The sequence below is a fragment of the Mesoplodon densirostris genome, chromosome X (assembly GCF_025265405.1).
Source record: "Mesoplodon densirostris isolate mMesDen1 chromosome X, mMesDen1 primary haplotype, whole genome shotgun sequence".
In the NCBI taxonomy this organism is placed as follows: domain Eukaryota; kingdom Metazoa; phylum Chordata; class Mammalia; order Artiodactyla; family Ziphiidae; genus Mesoplodon; species Mesoplodon densirostris.
In genome coordinates, this window is record NC_082681.1 from 2,142,471 (window position 1) to 2,165,435 (window position 22,965).

Genomic DNA, 22,965 nt, shown 5'->3' on the forward strand with positions numbered 1-22,965 from the left:
CGGTTGGCCAGTTTCTCTCGTGCTGGCGACAATCTTTATGTGAAGCAGGAGCTGCTAAACTGTTAGGTGCAGGCTCACCATTTTCAGGCTCTGCCAAACCCTCGTGTCTTCTGAAGGGGCATCTCCCTCGTTTCCTTGGCTGACCCTTCCTCCTTGATTTCGACACTGTCTAGGGCTCACAGAGCCTCCTTCTGCAGGTGGCTGTCTGGTGTGTCTGCCTGTGTCTACGCCTCTTCTTTCCACCGTCGCCTGCCGTTCGTGTTGAGTGGGGCTCCCGGAAACTCGCGTAGCAGCGTCTGCTCTGTCTGCCATTCGATGCACTTTTATTTTTCACCAGAGCCGTTCAAACCTATGTCTCTGGGCCACACCCCTCATCAGAGTTCCAGGGGCACAAACTCGGGGACCTACCAGATGGTTCCACCCTGCTGGGTACCAGCTTCGCCTTAGCATAGCCACGGTTTTGGTGGGCGGAGGGCCACCGTGTGCCTCCTGAAAGAGCTCTGACAGCCTCACGCCTGCCCTTTCGCTGGGAAGCACCGTTTTGGGGCCTTTTAAGTTTTCGGTTGTTCTGAGCGGGGTTCTGCTACTCACGGGTGACAGCATTGCCACAAATTTATAGCTGTCGGTGAATAATCTGAAAGCAAATCGGATGAAAAAGAATGTTGCCAGCCAACATTGTGCAAGTAGTGACAACTTCTGTGTTTCCTTGGGTGATGTTATAGCTTTTTAAGCACACAAATTTCAAAAAAAAAAAAGGATTGTCTGCTTTTTTTCTTTTGTGTATGTATGTGTGCGGGAAGTTTATTGGGAGGAGTTTATGGGGGCTTAGCTTACTGAGGCTCACCAAGTGTCTGGATAGTTTCCTTGAGGAATGATGACATATCAGGGCCTTAGTGTTGGTCTCTGTTCCTGGCAAACTGGACATTTACAACAGCAGTAGCTAGATCAGCCTTGGTGAGTCCATGATGTTGAGCCCATGCATAGTCACCATCATGGCTCCTCCATTTATATGTCCATTTTGGCAGCATTGGGGTGCCAATGACTGAGGCTGGCTAACATCAACTGGCTAAGTCATTCAGTTTACTTGGTTGTTTGGTGCAGTTTCCTTGGCAGAAAGTGCAGCATTTATTGCAAGATGCCCAACCTGGGGCCAAGCAAGGAGAACGGGCAGCTCATGCTCAAAAGACCCGAACACCACGATGGCTTTCAGGGAAGGGCTTTTAAAGGCAAAGTGAGGGAGGGGGTGGTGGGATACCTGATCAGCTTATGGACATTCTTCTGACTGGTTGGTGGTGAGGTAGCCAGGTGGTATTTCGGGAGGGAGTCAACATCATCAGCCTTCTGGTTCCGGTGGTCTGGGGACTACACGCCGGTGGTCAGCATGCAGTTACCTTCTTCCACCCGGTGGGGGTCTTAGTATCTGCAAAACAACTCAGGGATATGACTCAGGATATGATCTATAGCCCTTGAGGAGCAACTTTCTCTCTCCTTTTCAGTGTTGGAAGTTTCTGTTGTCATATGCTCAAGCTCAGAGATTTTTTTCCTAACAATATCCAGTTTACTAAGGAGCCTATCAAAGGCACTCTTCATTTTCATTACAGTGTTTTTGATCTCTACCATTTCTTCTGGATTTTTCTTAGAATTTCCATCTTTCTGCTTATATTATCCATCTGTTCTTACATGTTGCCTACTTTTTACATTAAAATATTTAACATATTAGTCATAGTTTTTTTTAATTTCTGGTCTAATACTTCCAACATTCTTGTCATATCTGACTCTAGTTCTGCTGCTTGTTCAGTCTCTATGAACTGTGGGGTTCTTTTTTAATGCCTTTTAGTGTGCCTTGTAAGTTTTTGCTGAATGATGGACATGAGTGCTGGATAAAAGGAACTTTGGTAAATTAGGCCTTCAGTAATGTGGTGGTGAGGTGTGGGGAAGTGCTCTATAGCCCTATGATTAGGTCTCAGTCTTTTAGTGAGCCTGTGCCCCTGGACTGTGAACTTCACCACTGCTTCTCAGTCTCACCCCTTGACACAGGATGGCTAGAGTTGGGTATTCCCTTTCCTCTACGTGGAAGGAGAAGGAGGATGATGTTGGGTATCTTCCTTCTTCCAGGTAGATTAAGCTGTGATTAAAATCCCAGAATGATAAGCTCTGGTAAAATAATTTCTCATGAGGGCAGGCATAAGAACAGAATGCTCTGGCATATTTTTATTTTTTTATTTTTTATTTTTATAATTTTTAAAAATTTATTTATTTTATTTCCTACTACAACACTGGTTCCCACAGGCATTTCTGCTTGAAGGTTTCTGTTCTAGTAAGTTGTGATTCTCTGCATTCACCTGTCTGTCTCTCTAATTTTGGGGGCAGCAGTTTTCTCTGTGACTTCGTATACAGCTTCCAATCTGCCTTGTTAACAGTAGAGGAGAGTGGGATGGAAGCATTACTTCCAGCTGCTTTTTAAATTATGTTTTATTTTTTGGCCACACCACACGGCATGCAGGATCTTAGTTCCCCAACCAGGGATCGAACCTGAGCCCACTGCACTGGAAGCGTGGAGTCTTAACTACTGGACCACCAGGGAAGTCCCTCAGCTATTTTTTAAAGTGGGTTCAAAGAAGGGTCAACCAAAATGAATGACTTTTTCCTTTCTTCACACAGGTTTTCTCCTAGAGTGCCAAGATCTTTACCATTCAACACCTCAGTCATGTACAAAAAGACTGTGTTTGTAGAGTTCATGGATCAGCATTTCAACATTGCCAAGCCCAGGCCACCATGGATGGGTAATGCAAACAATATTGACTCATTGTTATGAAACGGGGTATCTTATTTCCTTGCAAGGATTCCCCAGTCTTGGGGCTGCAGTTTTCTTGGCCAGGCTTCCCTTATTACAACATCTTGGGGAAATACACTGGCTGAATGGTCTCAGTCTTCTTACTGGGCCCTCCTCCCCTGCTTGAGTGCCCTTTATCTTGGACCTGGGTTCATTTTATTTTCTTTCTGCTTCCAATCCCTAGCTGATCTTATCCAGTCTCATGGCTTGAAAATATCATACATGCCAATAAGTCCCAAGTTTATATCTCTAGTTCAGACTGCTTGCTTGATACCTCCACTTAGGTGTCAAATAAGCATGTAACAGGATGTTAAGATGAGACATTTCCTACCTTAGAATGATTGCTCAGAATTATAGGTGACAAGTACCCCCAAATTCTAAAGAGAGATATCAGGCCACCTATTCAGGACTTGGTCAGGTAGTGGTCCAAAATTGGTTCAGCAACTGTTAGCCCATCATATACCTCCAGCCTATATAAAAGAAGGTTAGGAACTTATGAAAGAGTTTAGATTTGAATATTTCTTTTTTTTAAAATTTATTTAATTAATTTTTTGGCTGCCTTGTGTCTTTGTTGCTGTGTGCCGGCTTTCTCCAGTTGCCTCGAGCAAGGGCTACTCTTCATCGCGGTGCGCGGGCTTCTCATTGTGGTGGCTTCTCTTGTTGCGGAGCACAGGCTCTAGGCGCGAGGGCTTCAGTAGTTGTGGCTTGCGGGTTCTAGAGCACAGACTCAGTAGTTGTGGTGCACGGGCTTAGTTGCTCCATGGCATGTGGGATCTTCCCGGACCAGGGCTCGAACCCATGGCCCCTGCACCGGCAGGTGGATTCTTAACCACTGCGCCACCAGGGAAGTCCCCTTAAGGATGTCTTTTGAAAGCATTTTGGTGTTTGTATATTCCCATGGCGGGAGGGAGGCCTCTCCCTCATGTCAAGCGGCAGTGAGGGAGGCTTCAGGAGAATCATTTAGAAAACTTGACATAGTTCTGGAGCTTGGAAGATACTGACTAGTGCCTGATTTTTATCTGGAAAAACTTTCAATGCCAGAGTGTTGGGGAGCTTCCCCTGATGGCATAATAAGGAGAGTGGGCTATAGCAGAGGCTAACTGCACTGCAACCATTAGGTGTGAGACCAGGAAGGTCATAGGACAAGACTTGCCTCAAGAAGACCCTGCCTGAGAGGACTTCCTGCCAGGGCTAAGTGATCCCAACAGAAAAGATCTATGTGATTGTACTGTCAGAAGCAGAAACTGAGAGGAGAGATAAAGTGACAGCTGGAGAGGGCGTATCCCATGTCAGGGGGAGGTGGAGTAGGACGTCCCCATATTGAGAGGGAGAGAGTCTCTAAAGAACTCATATAAGTTCTCTAAGAAACAAAGACCCAGAATTTTGGCATGTGCCACATCCAGGAGGTACCAAAGCCAAGAAAGATCTTGTCAGCATGTCTCTTTTTGCACTCTTATCCTTTGTCCACTAGCTCCAACTTCAGAAAGTCCAGAGGCAGTAAAATGAGAAAGCAGTGAAGCTGCCAACCAAACTTCCTTTTCCCATTACAGGTTTCTGAGCCTGTTTCAGAACTGAACTGGAGGAGGGAGGGACCCTTAAATTGCAGGTGACATCAAAAATTTGATATTAGACCAGACTGGATTTATTAGTACCTAAAAATGATACTCTTAATATGTGAAGGTTACTGGGAAAAAAGTGGGACTGTTCAAAATGCAACGAAGGGAAATTCCACATACAATTAAAAGCTATGAAAAATAAACCTATTTCATATTTTCATCCCATTGAATCCAGTCCATTCAATAAAACCATTTGTAGGCATCTTATACTTAGTATGTGTATAAGTCAGAAGTCTTGATTTTCCTCTAAATTTTCTGTGCCATGGCCTGACTACCACCCACTTGCACAAACCAAAATCACAGGAGTCATTCCTGGCTCCTGGCTCTCTCACTTTTTTCCCCCCTATCTTCAATATCCAACCCATGAGCAAGTCTTGTTGACTTGTTGACCTTGTTGAAATAAAATAGACTACCAGATATTTCTCCAGAAAAGATGGGTTTATTCAGGATCAGCAGAGAACTGCATTTTGAGGTCTGCAACCATGGCAAGCTACAAACAAGTCCCTGAATAGCAAGGGGAGAGGAACACAGTTTATAGAGGGGAAAAGGAAGTTGGAAGGGCTAGAGTAAACAAAGAGTCCATGGCTGCTTATTGGCTGAGTCCTTGCCAGGAAAGATGAGGAGTCTTCTTCCCGTTGGGTTCTGCTATTGTCACAGGGTGTGAGAGCGCCCCCTTCTGGTCTCCCAACTCTATTTAATTGATGCTTCTGTTAATTAATATTTTTTACACCCTTCCTCCAATACAAGTCCCAAGTCTGCTTCTTCTAAATTCCAAATTCATCCAAACTGCTGTAGCCTACAAAGTCCTACATGTTATGTTCCCTGCCTGCCTCGATAACCTTATTTTCTACTATTCCCTTGCTCATTCACTTTGCTTCAACCACATGTTAGTTTACCATATTTAAAGTGTCCTCTACTTCCTGCCTCATCATTTTCTAGCACACCATCATCATTTATAGCACTTATAACAACCTACAATTTTCTTCTTTCTTTATTTACATGCTTAATGTCTCTAGAATGTGATCTCCATGATCTATCTTGTTAACTACTGCATCTCTACTGCCTATGGCAGTTTCTAGAATATAGTAGGAACTCAATTATTAGTTGAATTAATAAATGCATTGAATGAATTGCCAGAAATCTGTCTTCAGAACAACTATGAGGCTGAGCTGGTTATAGCAGTTTATGTATTCATTCATTCAGCTACTACTTTTTATCAATAACCATAGGGGCATGCTTCTCTACTGTGACTTTGACCATCACTTTTGTGATAACAGGTTTTCTGGAGTGCCACCCTCCAAATGACCTTTGGGGGACATCTCATTCTTGCAGGTCTGCTGGGTCCTACCATCCAGGCTGAGGTTTATGACACAGTGGTCGTTACACTTAAGAATATGGCTTCTCATCCTGTTAGTCTTCATGCTATTGGCGTATCCTACTGGAAATCTTCTGAAGGTGAGTCAAATGCCCTCCTATTGTCCTGTCATCCTAGGAACAAAAGAGTATTGAGTATAAGGGCATACAGCTACTGAATGGTGGATTCGGGATTCAAACCTAGGCCCATTTCATGAAGTCAAGAACCTTGTCATTTTAGTCTAAACCCTAAAGTTTGTTGCTGTCCCCTGTTCTCCCTTGGGGAGCCAGGCTGCAGAGGTTAAAAATCCCACTGTATCTGCCTTCCTATGCCCAGAAAACTTCCTAGGGAGGATCAAGGCCCATGGTATAGAAATGAAACAGAATTCTCCTTCTCCTTCCTTAGATTCAGAATTTCCAGATATCTCCTCTGCCTCCCCTCCCCCCAATTTCTAAATATGTGATTAGGGCCAACTAGCAGAAGCACAAACTGACCTCATTACAGCAAGCAACCTGTTTGGCCACAGTCCCCACTTCAGCTAGCTTCTCTTTAACCTTCGCAGTGCAGGAAGGGAATGAAGAGAGAGCCACAACAGACTGTGATATTGCCCAGATAGACTATGGCATATACACATCAAGAAGATTCAAGTAAATCATTAAGAAATTATTAGAGCACATGCCCTGTATTGTATGGTCTAACTATGCTTATGCGTTGACTAATTTCTCATTCTGAAATTGGAAAGCATTAGTTTTCTAGGTTGCACTCGTTAGGTCAGGGCAGACCTGGACTGGGGGAAGGTGAAAGACAGGAGCGGGCAGGTGCTATAGAGGAAAAGTCATCCCAGGTTCTGACTGGTGCCTGGCAGGCTATTTCCATGAGGCTTATCTACTTGGAAGCTTCCAGAACTAATCTAGGGGTGTTTTAGAGAGACCAGGGTTCCCACAATTCTGCAGCTGGGAGCTGACCATAGAGATGACTGTATTGCACCCTAAGCCTGGTGAGTTCTGGGAAAATAGACTATCATCTCTCACACATACATCTACAGTGGTTCTTCCCAGGAACAACACAGTGTGTCAACGGCCTAATGCCCATGCGATTTACGATCCTAGCACGAGCCTGTGTATTTATATGTTATGATCCACAGGCTCCTGGCCTTCTTAGACTAGCCTGGGGGCCCCAGGATGTAAGTTAAATCTGTGACAATGTTGAGTATCACTTCATATGCTTGTTGACCTTTCTGATATCCTTTTGTAAAGTATCTGATCAACTGTTTAAGTGTTTTCCTGTTGAAAAAAAAATGAGTTGTTTATCTTTTTCTTATGGATTTGTAGAGGCACTTTATATATTCTGAATACAAATCGTTTGACAGATATAAATATTTGCATATCTTCTTCCAGTCTGTAGCTTGAATTTTAATTTTACTCTCTTAATAGTTTTCTTTTTTGGTAAACAGAAGTTCTTAAAGTTAATTAAGCACAAAAGTTCAACAGTTAATGAAGCACAAAAAGGTATCACATTTTTTTCCTTTTATGTTAGAGCTTTGTGTCTTATTTAAGACATTTGCCTATCCCAAAGTCATGAAGAATTTCTTCTATGCTTTCCTCTAGAAGTTTTATTATTTTCCCTTTCATACTTACATCTGTGACCCATCTTAAATTAATTTTTGTGTATGGTTTCCCTATAGCATCTTTAAACAGCTTTGTTGAGGTATAATTTACATACCACAAAATTCACTCATCTAAAGTAGTTTGATGACTTTTACTAAATTTAGGCAGTTGTGCAGCCATCAACACAATCCATGTCAAGAAGTTCTGTCTTTGCAGTTCAAGCCGCATTCCCACTCTTAGTCCCAGACAACTTCTGATCTGCTCTATATCTCTATAGCTTTGCAGGCCTGTCATTTTTATCTCCCAAACCAACTCTGGTAAATTACATTTCTGTTCACCAAATAGTCACCCCCTCCCCCAGAGTGGCAGGAGTACATTTCCCTGCCATATTGTTGTTGGACTTGGCCATATGATGTATGCCAAGATAGCTAGTTCACATGGAGTGTCTGTCAAAGGAAATTTCAAGTTTGGTCTTGAGCTGAAAATGGAAACCCAGTACTAGAGAAAGGCTTTTAATTTCTTCTCTGGACAAGTGGCGTTCTAAGACACCAACCTAGGCTGTAAGTAGGTCCACAAAATGAGGCGCTGAGTAGGAATGAGATGAGGTTGGCCATGAGCTGCAAAACTTTGAGGGAGCTGTGAAAGACAGTATGGGGGCATACGAGTTAAGAAGTACTAACCCGAAGCTGCCGAGAAGACATCAGGCAAAGGAAAAATAGCTGAAGGCACCAGAGAGTGAAGTGGAGTAGCCTCTGAAGCACAGCATTTGTCCTGTGGTAGAGTAGTCATGCCCACGGGTCACTGAGCTGTGGCCCTTCAGGACTGAGACCAACAAAAATCCTTGGCATGGGGAGTCAGAATGTGGGTCTCAACTCCTGCTGGATGCCCAGGAATTTGGGATGTCTCAGCAGGCTAGCTTCTGGGGGCCTAGGCCAGACCTGGGGCACGGCTGACCCAGCGGTAGCAGGGGGTTGAATAGAGGGCTAACCAGGATACTGGAAGCAGTGTTCTTCCTCATATAATAGAAGATAAAAATTACACAAAACACATTCTGCTTAGAATATTTGCAGTGGCTGATATATAAGCTCAGGTAAGACTCTGATGGAGACATTAGTAGATATGTAAACTTTAAGGGCTGTGCACAATGCTTTTTCCCAGGCACCGCCTACTTCACTTGGTCTTGACAAATCAACTTTGTCTTCACCGAAGGATAGACCTTGTTATTAGCAACCTGAGCAGAACCCAAAATCTCAGGTTCAAGCTTTCAACATTCTGAACATCACTTCCTAGTTTTCCAGCTGTCATTCTCTCACTGCCCACTCCTACAATTCTTCATTCTCATTGGGATCCACCATGTACTGACCCTACAATTTTTCACCGTCTGCCTTGCCAAGACAGGTATAGTTTTCACGCATTCTTGGCCTCTCGTCAACCCCCCAACCCCAACCTTAGTATTAGGAAAAAGGACATTCTTTTCCTAATGAAATATTTCAAACAAAAAAAGGTACAGGAAATAATAGAGCAAACAAACATGTACCCATTACCTCACTTTGGCAAATCTTAACATTTTGCCATGTTTGCTTACTTTATTTTAAGAAATTAAACATTATAGATATAGTTGAAGCCCCTTCTTTACCCGTCCATGATCCCCTCCCTCCCTATCCAAATGTATTCACTATTCAGAATTTTATACCAACCCACAATCACACAGACACCTGAACCACACTCTCCAACCTGAGGTACAACTCACGTTTTTCTAAATGTCCCCCAGGATCTGCCAAGCACAGGTATTGGTCTGCTGTTGCTTCTGGATGAAGCCAATTGTCCCTAGTGCTCAGTGGAGGGGCACCCCTTTACCAAAGAGGCTGACTTTATAGTGGGCCAGTGCAGGGGTCTCTAGTACAGCTCTTCTGGAGAGGTCCCTCTATTAGATGTATAGCTGTTGTGAGGTACGATGGGATATAGATGAGGAGCACCCTGAATGCCTTGGGAGGCTCTGGAGTCCCAGAGACCATTATGAATCCGAGAAGCTTAGGTGAGTTGCTAGAAAAATAGTTCAATAGAAGTATAAGCGTTATGGTCAGTGAGTTTCAATATTTTCCACTTCAGTCCACTGAAATGACGTAGAAGCAATGACACTTCACTAACAATGAACACATATAGTGCTCAGTGTAGAATAAAGGTATCAGGATAATCCAGGGGTCAATTTTAACATCACTAGGATGGGACAGCCAGAAAATATCTGCCCCTGATATGGTCTGGCCTGCCAGAGAAGAACCAAGTTAAAAACAACATTTAAAAAAAATCTCTGCGTCTCACCCTTCCCTGACCCTCACCAGTGCTGAGTAAAGAGTCTGGGACAACAGTACATACCCATGTATGTCTACTGAATTGAATCGACTTGAATTAGGTAAAAAGATGCAATAATGAAAGCAGTATTATTGTCATAATCTGGAGGTCTCAGAGGACCACTTAACCACTCATGTTTGCATTAGTGGTCAAGAACTCCTCTGCAATATATAAGGCTTCTCCCCATGTATAGCTGCTACTTGTTAGTATTCCAAATTAAGTTTCAGGAACACTGTTTCTTGTGTAGAGTCTACTGGTGACAATAAACCTGATGTTTCCTTGAGTGGGCAATGGGCATAGAAAGGACAATTTTATCCCTCCTTGATTTAGGTGCTGAATATGAGGATAAAACCAGCCAAAGGGAGAAGGAAGATGATAAAGTCATTCCTGGTAAAAGTCATACCTACGTCTGGCAGGTCCTGAAAGAAAATGGTCCAACGGCCTCTGACCCACCATGTCTCACCTACTCATATCTTTCTCATGTGGACCTGGTGAAAGACGTGAATTCAGGCCTCATTGGAGCCCTGCTGGTTTGTAGAGAAGGTAAGTATAAGAAAGAGTAGGATTGAGATGAAATAAGCGGGCAAGTACAAACTTCTGAAAGAGGTTTCTTTTCCCTAGCATCATGCCATGGAAAGGAGAATAACGTAGTCTCCGAGAAGAACAGATGCCCATCCTATGTAGCCAGAATGCACTCTAATATTCAAGAAAAGCCAAGTTCTGGAATTAGGTCTCTCTTCTCCTCTTCTTCTACTTTCTACTTCAGATATCCTATGGGCTGTCTCAGTAGTGCCTTTTATAATTTTGTGTTAGGTGCCTTGAAACCTCCATGAAGGTAAATACATCCAAGCGTGTGATCAATGGCATATAGACCACTTCAGGAGGTTAGTCATCTGTAACCCAAAAACATAAAAATCTGAGAAAAGCAAGCATTTATACATGTTTATAAGTTCTTATTCTAAAAATCATAGTAATTTAAATTAAACCTTTTATAAAAATTTTTTTTCCTGGGAATTCCCCGGCGGTCCAGTGGTTAGGACTCTTTGCTCTCACTGCTGAGGGCCCGGGTTCAATCCCTGGTCAGGGAACTAAGATCCCACAAGCTGCACGGTGCAGCCAAAAAAAAAAAAAGTAAAAAAAAAAATTATTGAAGTATAATTGACCTACAACACTATTATAGTTCTAAGTGCACAACATAGTGCCAAATGAATGAACAAATGAAAAGATGCTCAACATCGCTAATCATCAGGGAAATATAAATCAAAACCTCGAGCTATCACCTCACACATATCAGAATGGCTATTATCAAAAAGGCCACAAATAACAAGTGTTGGCAAGGATGTGGAGAAAAGGGAACCCTTGTGCACTGTTGGTGGGAATGTAAATTGGCACAGTCATTATGGAAAACAGTATGGAGGGTTCTCAAAAATTAAAAATAGAGCTACCATACAATCCAGCAATTCCACTTCTGGGTATTTTTCAGAAGAAAATGAAAGCTCTAATTCGAAAAGATGTATGTACCCCAATGTTCATTGCAGCATTATTTACAACAGCCAAGATATGGAAGCAACCTAAGTGTCCACCAGCAGATGAATGGATAAAGAAGATGTGGGGAATATTACTCAGCCATGAAAAAGAATGAAATCTTGCCATTTGTGACAACATGGATGGACCAGAGGGCATTATCCTAAGTGAAATAAGTCAGAGGGAGAAAGAAGATACTGTATGATTTCACTTATAGATGGAATCTAAAAAACAAAATAAATGAGGGACTTCCCTGGTGGTCCAGTGGTTAAGAATCCATGCTCCCAATGCAGGGGGCACAGGTTCAGTCCCGGGTTGGGGAATTAAGATCCCACATGCTGCACAGCACGGCCAAAAAATAATAATAATAATAACAAAACAGAAACAAACTCATAGATAAAGAGAACAAACAGGTGGTTACCAGAGGGGAGAGAGGTGGAGGGATGAGTGAAATAGATGAGGGAGACTAAGAGGTACAAACCTCAAGTTACAAAATAAATGAGTCACAGGGATGAAATGTACAGCATGGGGAATATAGTCAATAACACTGTAATAACTTTGTATGGTGACAGAGTCACAGGGATGAAATGTACAGCATGGGGAATATAGTCAATAACACTGTAATAACTTTGTATGGTGACAGATGACAACTAGACTTATTGTGGTGATCTCTTGTAATGTATAGAAATATAGAATCACTATGTTGTGGACTTGGATTATATGTATAATGATGTGTCCATTATATTAGTATCATACAGTATTATATATGTCAGTGTCATATATCATATAGTATGAAATATATGTCATATATAGTATCATATCACTGCCCTAAAAATCCTCTGGCAACCACTGTTCTTTAAATTGTCTCCATAGTTTTGCCTTTTCCAGAATGTCAGATAGTATGTAGCCTTTTCATATTGGCTTTTTCCACTTAGTAACATGCATTTAAGGTTCCTCCATGTTTTTCATGGCTTGATAGCTTCTTTCTTCTTATCTTATTTTTTTATTTTTTTCTTTTTCTTTTTCTTTTTTTTTTTTGTGGTATGCAGGCCTCTCACTGTTGTGGCCTCTCCCGTTGTGGAGCACAGGCTCCGGACGCGCAGGCTCAGCAGCCATGGCTCTCGGGCCTAGCCGCTCTGTGGCATGTGGGATCTTCCCGGACTGGGGCACGAACCTGTGTCCCCTGAATCGGCAGGCGGACTCTCAACCACTGTGCCACCAGGGAAGCCCAGCTTTTTAGTGCTGAATAATATTCTTTTGTCTGAATGGACCAGTTTATTTATCCATTCACCTACTGAAAGACATCAATTTCACTACTTGATAATTTAAAAAATATAATAAAAAGAATTAATATCTTTTCAGACAGCTTTACCTGTATTTTAAATTTGTATGGGTGAGTTAGTTTCTTTGTCCAACTTAACTTTTACTTTCCAAGCATTAAGTGTACAAGAGACGACTTCTCTGGTGGCACAGTGGTTAAGGATCCGCCTGCCAATGCAGGGGACATGGGTTCGAGCCCTGGTCAGGGAAGATCCCACATGCCGTGGAGCAACTAACCCATGTGCCACAACTACTGAGCCTGCGCTCTAGAGCCCACGAGCCACAAGTACTGAGCCTGTGTGCCACAGCTACTGAAGCCCACATGCCTAGAGCCCATGCTCCGCAACAAGAGAAGCCACCTCAATGAGAAGCCCGTACACTGCGACGAAGAGTAGCCCCCGCTCACTGCAACTAGAGAAAGCCAGTGCACATCAATGAAGACCCAATGCAGGCAAAAATAAATAAATTAATTAATTTTAAAAGAAAGAGTACGAGAGAGGAAAGAACATTATAAACAAAAATCTTCCTACTCAAAATAAACCTGCAAAGAAAACTTCCCAATCAAGTGAAAAAGTATGCTAAGAAAGACAGCTAACAAATTCAACAGTTAAAGCATGAAGCAAGCTCATTTGTAACATTGATAACTTTAAATATTGATATACATGGTGTTCACTTAAAGTATGAGTATAGGTGTTTAATATAGACAGTAGTAAAATATATATATGTATAGACAGTAGTTATTTTGCTCATAACTTTTAATTTACAATTGCAGAAGAAAAAGTTAAAAGTGTAATAGAAATTTTCTATATTAATTACCTATATGCACATTTCCATGAACAGTGTGTATGATTTTGTAATTTTTCTTTTTCTGTTTTATGTTTGTTCTGAATATATACATATATATGAAATACGGTTATATGGACTTGTAGTTTGTATGTCTTTTTAATTTCGTTTTTAGTAATTAATTTTTAGTGTATTTTATAAAAGTAATGGTCTGCAACAAATCTGAAATTCTTTAAAAAGTCCTTTACCCCGAATAATTTTAGAATTACTGGCATAGGAGATGTGACACCAAGGAAATAATGTTATGGTAAAGTTAATAAGAGACCAAGAGACAAAGCAGTTGATGAAGTAATGTATCCTCCTCGTGTCATTTTCCTATGAGAGGATTTTCAATAGAAGATAAGTGCTCTCACTTCTTTTTCAGGGAGTCTGACCAAAGAAAGGACACAGACCTTGCACGAATTTGTACTACTTTTTGCTGTATTTGATGAAGGTTAGTGAGCTGCAGTCTGAATTTTGGTCTCCTGAAAAAAATGAAATATATTAATTTAATGTGGTACTTAAGCATGAGGGCTGTTAATGTCCAGAGGAAGTGATTACAGAAAGATCATAAAGTACATTATCATTCAGGAATGATGCAGACAGGGATGAAAATGAATTCCAAGGAAAAAATGCAATCTGAGTTCCACTGGCAGCTATGAAGTAAGAAGACAGAGTAGCTGCGTAACCTTGTCCCTCTTATTAAATCCATCAACAAAGACTTTTTGCTTTACTTTCTCTTTTTTTTCCGGTTTGAAGCAAAGGAAAGTTTTATTCTTTGTGCAAAGAATGGAGAAGTGCGAGCTTAGACTCTAGAGCAAACGCCCTTCCGACAGGCCGTGGGCGGGGCTGCTTTAGGGACGGGGGGAAGGGGCGGACCTCTCCCGGCAGGCGCAGCTACAGACGGCAGTGCGTGCACAGCATCTCTGCACACGGCCTGCTGCCGCTGTCTGACCTTGAGTGTCGTGGGCAGCTTCTGCTCCCAGCGGTGGAGCTGACGTGTCGGGGCAGCCGTTTTGCACCAGGAGCTCTGGTCTGAAGGGCTAGCGGCAAGGCCTCTGCCCCCGACAACGTTTCATGTATGTAATTTTGTTTTGTTTGCTTGTTTGTTAGTTTTGGTTATACTTGGGAGACTTTACCACATCGCCAATCATGGATACGAGTGGCTAAGGTTTCTATCTCCTCAGGAAAACACAGCCCAACTGAGTGACTATCACATCCTTTGGAGAATTTCAATCTTTGGTCACAGCACTTAAGAGCTCCTGGTTTTGGTCCCACAAGCCCTTTTTTTTTTTTCCGGTACGCGGGCCTCTCACTGTTGTGGCCTCTCCCGTTGCGGAGCACAGGCTCCGGACGCGCAGGCTCAGCGGCCGTGGCTCACGGGCCCAGCCGCTCCGCGGCATGTGGGATCTTCCCGGACCGGGGCACGAACCCGTGTCCCCTGCATCGGCAGGCGGACTCTCAACCACTGCACCACCAGGGAAGCCCCCACAAACCCTTTTTGAAGTGACTTATTGCTTTACTTTCTAAATGCCCCCTGTTATCTTTTAAAGAAATTTTTACTAAAAATCATATATATTTAAGGTGTACAACATGATGATTTTAGATAAATAGATATAGATAGAGAAATGATTACTACAGTCAAACTAACATATCTGCTCGCAGAGTTATTTCTTGTGTGTGGTGAGAGCACCTGAAATCTACTCCCTTAGCATATTTCCAGTGTTCAATGTAGTAAGATTAACTATAGTCTTCACACTGCACATTAGATCCCCAGAACCTGTTCATCTTAAAACTGAAAGCTTGTACCATTTGACCAACATTTCCCCATTTCCCCAGACCCTGGCAACCCCCCTTGTGTTCTATGTTTCTATGAGTATACTTTTGCTTATCTTCACCTCTTACTTTTAAGTAACTTTGGCAAGTTACTTAACCCTTCTGTGTCTCAGTTTTATCCAGCTGAAAAGTGAAATAATAAGTACTTTTTCATAGGATGGTTGTAAGGATTGAGTGGGTGATTTCTTCCTCGTCACCATCATGATCACCTTCTGAAGTGAGACCCCCCCATCATCTCTCTCCTTGTCTTTTTGTGCCCCCTGACACTTCATTATTACTATAGCAGCCAAAGGGAGCTTACTGAAATGCGAATCTGATCTTGTCACCCCAGCCCTTAAAATCCTTCAATTTTACATCAAGGCAAAATGTAAACTTCTTAACACAATGATACACGACCTAGTCTTTGATGACCTGTCTAGCTTCATTGTGCTCCTCTTCCTGCCTCACCGTTCATCACCGTTCAAGTTGCAGCCACACTGAACACATTTTGTGTAACACCCAAAACATGCCATGCTTTTTCTTGCATCCGGACCTTTGCTTATGCTGTTTCTTCTGCCTGGAAAGCCTATCTCCAGCTTCACACCAAGTTTCTCCTCCTTCTGGTCTAGGTTAGATGCCTCTTTATATATTTCCACAGCACCTTGAGCTTCCTCCTTATGACACTAAATCATCATTGCTAGCTTTATTTAATATTTATCTTCTTTGACCTCGTATTCCTTTCTCTTCAGGCAAAGAGAGGTTCCTTCTCCTCTCTGCTCCCATAGTATCCTGTTCTTATCTCTCTTACATCACTCTTCACTCTGTATTATAATTGTCTGCTTCTCTGTCTATTCGAGCTAAATTGTAAGCGCCTAGAAGGTAGAGGCTGCGTCTTCTTTGTCATCAGTGCCTAGTGCTCAGTAGTGTTCAGTAAATATGTTTAACTGAATGAACAAATGAGCGGATCAAGGGATAAATGAACTTATGAGAGTTCCCCAAAGGCTGGGTGCCTCAGAAAGTTTCAGTCCTTTGCACAAAAGGGCAAGACCTCAAGGAGCTGCTAATAATAATATTTATAGTGCCTTTCACTCTTGTTAATTTCAGGGACAAAGTTGGAAAGCTTTCGGGTTCTTGGGCTTTCATTATTACAAACTGGCTGAAGCAGTTAGGACAGGGACAGGTACTGGCAGCCTTTTCCTAGGATGCTTTTCATGTGCTTCCTTTTACATAAGTCAGCTAATGAATAGAATGAAATCATCACGGTGCAAATTAACCAATATTCTCCCTTCTACTAGTTATCATCTGTCATTCCTTTCCAAGTAGTGTCATGGATAAATATAGGGAGAGATCATTACTTTGAGCAAGAAATATCTGCCATTTGGTAACTGTCTTCTCCCTTTTTCTTATGACTTTGAGGGCAAATCATCTGTGCCTACTGTGCTGACATGAGACAGACACTTAGCTGGCCCTCTATCCGCATCCTCTCTCAACAGGGAAAAGTTGGCACTCAGGAAAAAATGAGTCCTTGACACAGGCTGTGGATCCTGCATCTGCAATGCACACAATCAATGGCTATATAAACAGGTCTCTGCCAGGTATGTACAGCCTGCTCAAGAATCCTCAAGATCTTCTGCATTCACCACAGAGCTCTCTTTTCCAGTTCTCCTCAGTTACCTAAAAATTAAGGTTTCTTTTGCTTAGATGTAAATGGGCATCTAAGGATGAACAGATATTTAAGGAAAGCCTGAAACACGAAGAGAATATGCAAAGATAAAGAAAAGTAGTATGCCTTGCCTTATCATCCCTTCCATCTGGATGTTCCTGAGGTACATCCTTTTATAATGAATATAATAAACAGGTTTCTAGTAAGTAAAAAAAGTAATAATAGGATTATATGAAAAAGAAACAATCAAAACAAGAATATGCTCACAAAATTAGCAATATGATTGTCAAAATACAAACTTAATAGAAAGTGGTATAAAACAAATCTCCCAGATAGCAAAACAAAAAGAGATTGAGAAAGCAAATCTCCCAGACAGCAAAAGAAAAAGAGATTTTTAAAATCAAAGAAATGATAAAATAAAGTGTTAAAAAAAGAAAAGAGTTGAGTCTTTATATAAAAATTTCCCAGCAGGATAAATAAAAAAATATCCCCACACAAAATTAGGTTTGTGGAATTTCAAAGAACAAAGAGAAGATATATAAGCTTCCCCTGGGAGAAACAGGTCACATACAAAGGCATGAGAATTAGACTGGCAATATAATGAACCAATACCTTAAAAGTTCTAAAGGAAAAGTTATTTTAAACCTAAGAGTTCATAGCCAAACTATAACTTAACTTTGGGGGAAGAATAAAGACATTTTCAGAAATGGTAGCCCTTAGAAGCCACTGAATATGTGCTACAATAAAACTAGAGAGTAAACCAAGAAAGAGGAAGTTGGAAAATTCAGACACCCAAGAAAATAATGAAGGACGAGGAAGGATATTTTCTTAACTCTTTTCTGTATTTTTCAAGAATTCTATAATTAATATGCATGATTTCAGAATTAGAAAAGAAATTAACTTTCAAAACATACAAGTCCCTGCTCTCACATATCAAGTTAATTAACCTCTCTGAGCATCAGTTTCCTCGCCTCTAAGTGAGGGATGATAACTATAGTTTCTACATTCATAGGGTTATTGGGAGTTAAAACTTGTAAAATACTTTGGACAGTGCTTGATGTTACACGAGTGCTCAGTAAACATTACTGTTATTAATTATATTGCCATCATTGGTGTTAGATTGGATGTGAGAAGTGAGAGTGGGGACAAGAATAACTCTCACTTGCATAACTGAATTCAGGATGGTACCATTCACTGAAATAAAGAAGTCTGGAATAAGATGGGGTGATAAAGATTGAAAATTTGGTTTTGTACCTGTGGGTTTTATGAGATATCCAGGTGAAGATATTGAAAAGGTATCAGTCTGTATCAGTCTGGAGTTAATACCATGAGAATGAATGATATTATTCAGGGAGAAAATTTGATTAACAAGAGAATAAGGCCTAGGGATGCACCCTGGGGTGATCCATCATTTAATGGATGGGTAAAGAAGGAGCAGTCTAAGGCTTAATGGAACAAAACCCTGTTGAAACAGAGGCCAGGGGAGGAGAGAATTTCAATAAGAAATGAATGGTCAACAGATGCAGATGAAGACTGAAAAATACCCATTGGATTTAGCAGCATGATAGTCATTGATGACTTTGGCAAGAGCTGTTAGTTTGACAGTACCCCAGTGTCCTTGGAAAGTTTGGTTCCAAGTCAAGATAATAAAATTTGTAAGGACAATTTGTTCATCCTATCCTAGAAAGTGTTTTCCATTTCAAATTCTCTACTTCTTGCTTATAGCTGTGTTATTCTTACTTTACAGGTCTGATTGGATGTCATAAGAAATCAGTCTATTGGCATGTGATTGGGATGGGCACCACCCCTGAAGTGCACTCAGTTTTCCTCGAAGGCCACACATTTCTTGTGAGGAACCATCGCCAGGCTTCTTTGGAGATCTCACCAATAACATTCCTTACGGCTCAGACACTCCTGATGGACCTTGGCCAGTTTCTACTGTTTTGTCATATCTCTTCCCACCAACATGGTAATATCTGTGGATCTTAAAAATGAGTATTATAAATATCCAGCTCTTCTTTTAATGGAATTTACTGTCTACTGTCCAGTATAGGATTATGTTAGTTAGACCTCAACTGAGATTCCCTAGTTGCCAGTTTTCAGAGCAAATATTTCACCTTGAGTATAAGAGGGCTTGATTATTAGTAGTACTTGTGAATGTACTGGTGAATCTACCTGTGATATAGGGAGGGGAAAATGAGGTGGCAAGAGTGAGGATTTTGGGTCATAGCTGAAGAGATGTTTTATGAGAAATTTAGGGAAAAGGAAAAAAGTGCACTGTCTAGGTTGTAATCATAAGGGCTCCAGGATATCAGTAGTGATGCCCAGAGCATTATATAGCAAATACAAATGGATATTGTGAGCAAATGAGTGAGTCTTGAAAAAGGGGTAAAACATATATTGGAGGAGAGTCAGGCAGAAGGGAAATGGTGAGTGCAAAGACCACAGGAAGAAACCAGAGAGTACCAGATATGGGGAAGGTAAGACATATAGGACAATGGCAAGAAAGGATATTGGTGTGGAGAAGGGAACACTTAAGAGAAGGCCTTGAAGGCCTAACAAGAAAGAACAAAGTCATAAGAGTTAAGGCAAGAAAGTCTCATTGGAACCTGACATTCGTTTGTCTGACTCCAGATGGTATGGAAGCTTATGTCACAGTAGATAGCTGCCCAGAGGAACCCCACATATGGATGAAAAGTAATGAAGAAGAAGATTATGATGATTTTTATGACTCTGACATGGATGTGGTCAGATTTGATGGTGACAGCGCTCCTCCCTTTATCCAAATCCGCTCAGTTGCAAAGAAGCATCCTAAAACCTGGGTCCACTACATTGCTGCTGAAGAGGAGGACTGGGACTATGCTCCCTCAGTCCTTACCTCCAATGACAGGCAAGTACCTTTTGACTCTTGGTGCTATCTCTTCCCCATAATCAAAAATTCTTCCCAGTTATTCAAAACAACAAATCCTTAAGCCATGTTTAAGGTTAGGTACAGGTATAGAATCAAATGGCAAGGGCACTAATATGTTTGGTAAATTAACATAGCTAAACATCAGGGATGCTTATATTTTTCTCACTCCTTTCCTTGATTAAATCATATGAGCTATTTTAGAGTTGGATTTTAGCAACCTGTCCTCTACCTAGAATTCTCCATTCCAACCTCTCATCTTTTTGTGTCTCACACAGAAGTTATAAAAGTCTGTATTTGAACAATGGTCCTCAGCGGATTGGTAGGAAGTACAAAAAAGTCCGATTTATAGCTTACACAGATGAAACATTTAAGACTCGTGAAGCTATTCAGTATGAATCAGGAATCCTGGGACCTTTACTTTATGGAGAAGTTGGAGACACACTTTTGGTAAGTTGAGGAAAAGATATAAGGTTGGGTAAGAAGACAAAGTCTGGAGGGTTTTGAGTTTTTTAAAATTTCATAATTCAGCCTTGTCTCCAATGGGCAGGATCTTTTAAAAATTATAAATGTTACACAAATAAATGTGGATTATAAATTTGTTTTAAAATATTATAGAACAAAATATTTAATGCCACCTATTAAACCTGACACTCCTTTGAAATACTCATTGCTTAGACTTTCATACATATCCTTCTACAACTTTTAGAAGGATTTTACATTTGACTTGTAAGGAAAAAAATAACAAGAAGAATATGTGACAGAGAGTAGATACAGCCCACAAAGCCTGGAGCATTTACTATCTGTCCCTTTCCAGAAAATGTTTCCTGACCCTTGATATAGCATATTAACAATACTTATGCTTCAAATAACAGTGGCTTTAAAAAATAGGGAGTTATGTTTTCACAATCAATTTAGAGATAGATAGATGGTCATGTCAACCGTAAAAAAATACACAACCTAAAAGTTGAGAGTTATGTTTTATTCGGCGGACATTCTTAGGACTTCAAGCCCGGGAGACAGCGTCTCAAGTAACCCTGAGAGACCTGCTCCAAGGAGGCAAGGGGGGTGCCAGGGTATATAGGAGTTTTGCAACAAACGGCAGGTAGTAGGAACAAAAGATTACTGTTAATTAAAGAAAACCAGGTATCCCGAGTTAAGGAATTTAGTACTTTTCTGTGTATGGGAAGATGCAAGAGTCTGGGCTTATCGAAATCATTCCTTTGAACAGCACCTCAGCTATCTGGGGCCAGTATCCTGTGCTTTCTTATCCTGCGTTTCCTTAAGCTGCACCATTGGGTGTGGCTGCAGTCTGATGACTGCTAGACAGCTGGGCATTCTTTGTTTCCTCTCCTGAGTTACCTCAGGACTCACTGATGGCTGCGACATCCTTTGTTTACTGATATGGCAGGCAGTGTTCTTAACATGGCTATATTTTGCTTATATATTTGTAAAAGGTTTTATGCATTATGAATATTAACACATTGTTATTTATCTTTCAAATATTTTTCTCAGTCTGTCACTTGTACTTTAAGTCCTTTGTGATGTCTTTTGTCCTATAAAAATTTTCAGTTTTTATGTAGTCAAGATCTTTTCTCAATCTTTAAATTTATGTTTTTCTGCATATTTTTCATTTATGTTTTCTGCCTAGGAACATCTTTACTACCTCTAAGAGATTATAAATATGGTCTACTATATTTTATTCTTTTACATTTACAGTTTTATTTTTACAATAAGCATTTTAATTGCTATGGAAGTTACTTTTGGGTATAAAGCATCATGTAAAATAGGGATTTCCCCAATGACAGCCAATTGGTCCAATCAATCCTTTCTTCACTAATTTTAAAATGCCTTTTTTATTATATACTAGAATGATAAAATCTGTTCTGTTTAACTGATCTGTTATCACACTGTTTTAATGACTGCAACCTTGTGATATGTTTTGATATTTGTAGGGCATGTCTACCTTCATTTTACTTCTTTAAAATTTTAATTAACTATTAATGTACAGTTTTTCTTCATGAATTTTATTTACCTATTTTTGAATTAGCCAGTACAAATAACTCAAAAGGCAAAAAAGATTATGCAAGAAAAAGCAAGCTTTCCTTCCTCCCAGACTTCCAGTCCCACAGTCTGACCAGCTATCATTGCTGTCAGTTTTTTATTTTCCCTTTCAGAAACAGTATATACATATACAAGTGTATGTGCACATATTTCACACAAAAATAGAAGCACTATGTAGATTTTAACAATATATCATATATAATTTCATATCAATATATGTACGTCTACCTCATTCTTTCATTTTTGTAAGTTTTGCTCTTATATATGCTAAATCCTATAAGGCTTTTCTGTTAATGTGAGAATTTGAGGACTATTTTTTACTTTTTATATGGAAATTATCAAACATACCCAGAAGTAGAGAGAAGAGTAAGATAAACTTCTTTGAACCTATCACTCAGCTTCAACAGTTATCAACAAATGGCTAATCTCATTTTGTCTATAAACCAACTAGGCCTAACAGACAACTACAGACCAGGCCACCCAACTCCAATAGAATACATATTCTTCTCAAATGCACAAGAAACACTCTCCAGGATAGATTATACATTAGGCCACAAACCAAGTCTCAAAAATTTTAAAGAAAACTATAGTTCAAAATTCCTTGTGAATATAGATGCAAAAATCCTCCACGTTATTAAGCCAAATCTAGCAACATTTTAAAAAGATCATACACTATAGTCAAGTGAGATTTATCTCAGGAATGTAGGGATGGTTCAACATATGAAAATTAAAGCAATACAACATATTACTTGAATAAAGGACAAAAGCACATGATCATGTAATACGTGAAGAAAAAGGACTTGACAAAATCCATTACCCATTCATGATAGAAAAAACTCAATGAACTAGCAACACAATGCAAGGTCCTTAACTTGATGAAGAACATCTAAGAAAAACTTATAATACGCTGAAAGACTAAATGTTTTCCCCCTGAGATTAGGAACAAGTCAAGATGTCCACTCTTGGCAGGGCGGGGGCAGGGGCAGCAGCTTCGGGGGCACCAAGGCCCTACTCGCCCCATCACGCCATTGCTGCCCAGATGCCGCGGCCCCCCGTCCACCCCACTGCACCTGCAGAGACTCGGGAAAGT

At 40.7% G+C, this 22,965-nt stretch overlaps 1 protein-coding gene across 1 annotated transcript in view; it reads left to right on the forward strand.

Annotated features, from left to right (window-relative positions):
* F8 (coagulation factor VIII) overlaps window positions 1-22,965 on the forward strand; it is a 112,998-nt gene that overhangs the window by 9,988 nt on the left and 80,045 nt on the right. The window contains exons 2-9 of the mRNA XM_060086856.1: window positions 2,662-2,783; window positions 5,782-5,904; window positions 10,090-10,302; window positions 13,811-13,879; window positions 16,734-16,835; window positions 18,651-18,872; window positions 19,538-19,793; window positions 20,090-20,261. Coding sequence (XP_059942839.1) covers window positions 2,662-2,783; window positions 5,782-5,904; window positions 10,090-10,302; window positions 13,811-13,879; window positions 16,734-16,835; window positions 18,651-18,872; window positions 19,538-19,793; window positions 20,090-20,261 — 1,279 coding nt within the window. The remainder of the gene's footprint in view (window positions 1-2,661; window positions 2,784-5,781; window positions 5,905-10,089; window positions 10,303-13,810; window positions 13,880-16,733; window positions 16,836-18,650; window positions 18,873-19,537; window positions 19,794-20,089; window positions 20,262-22,965) is intronic.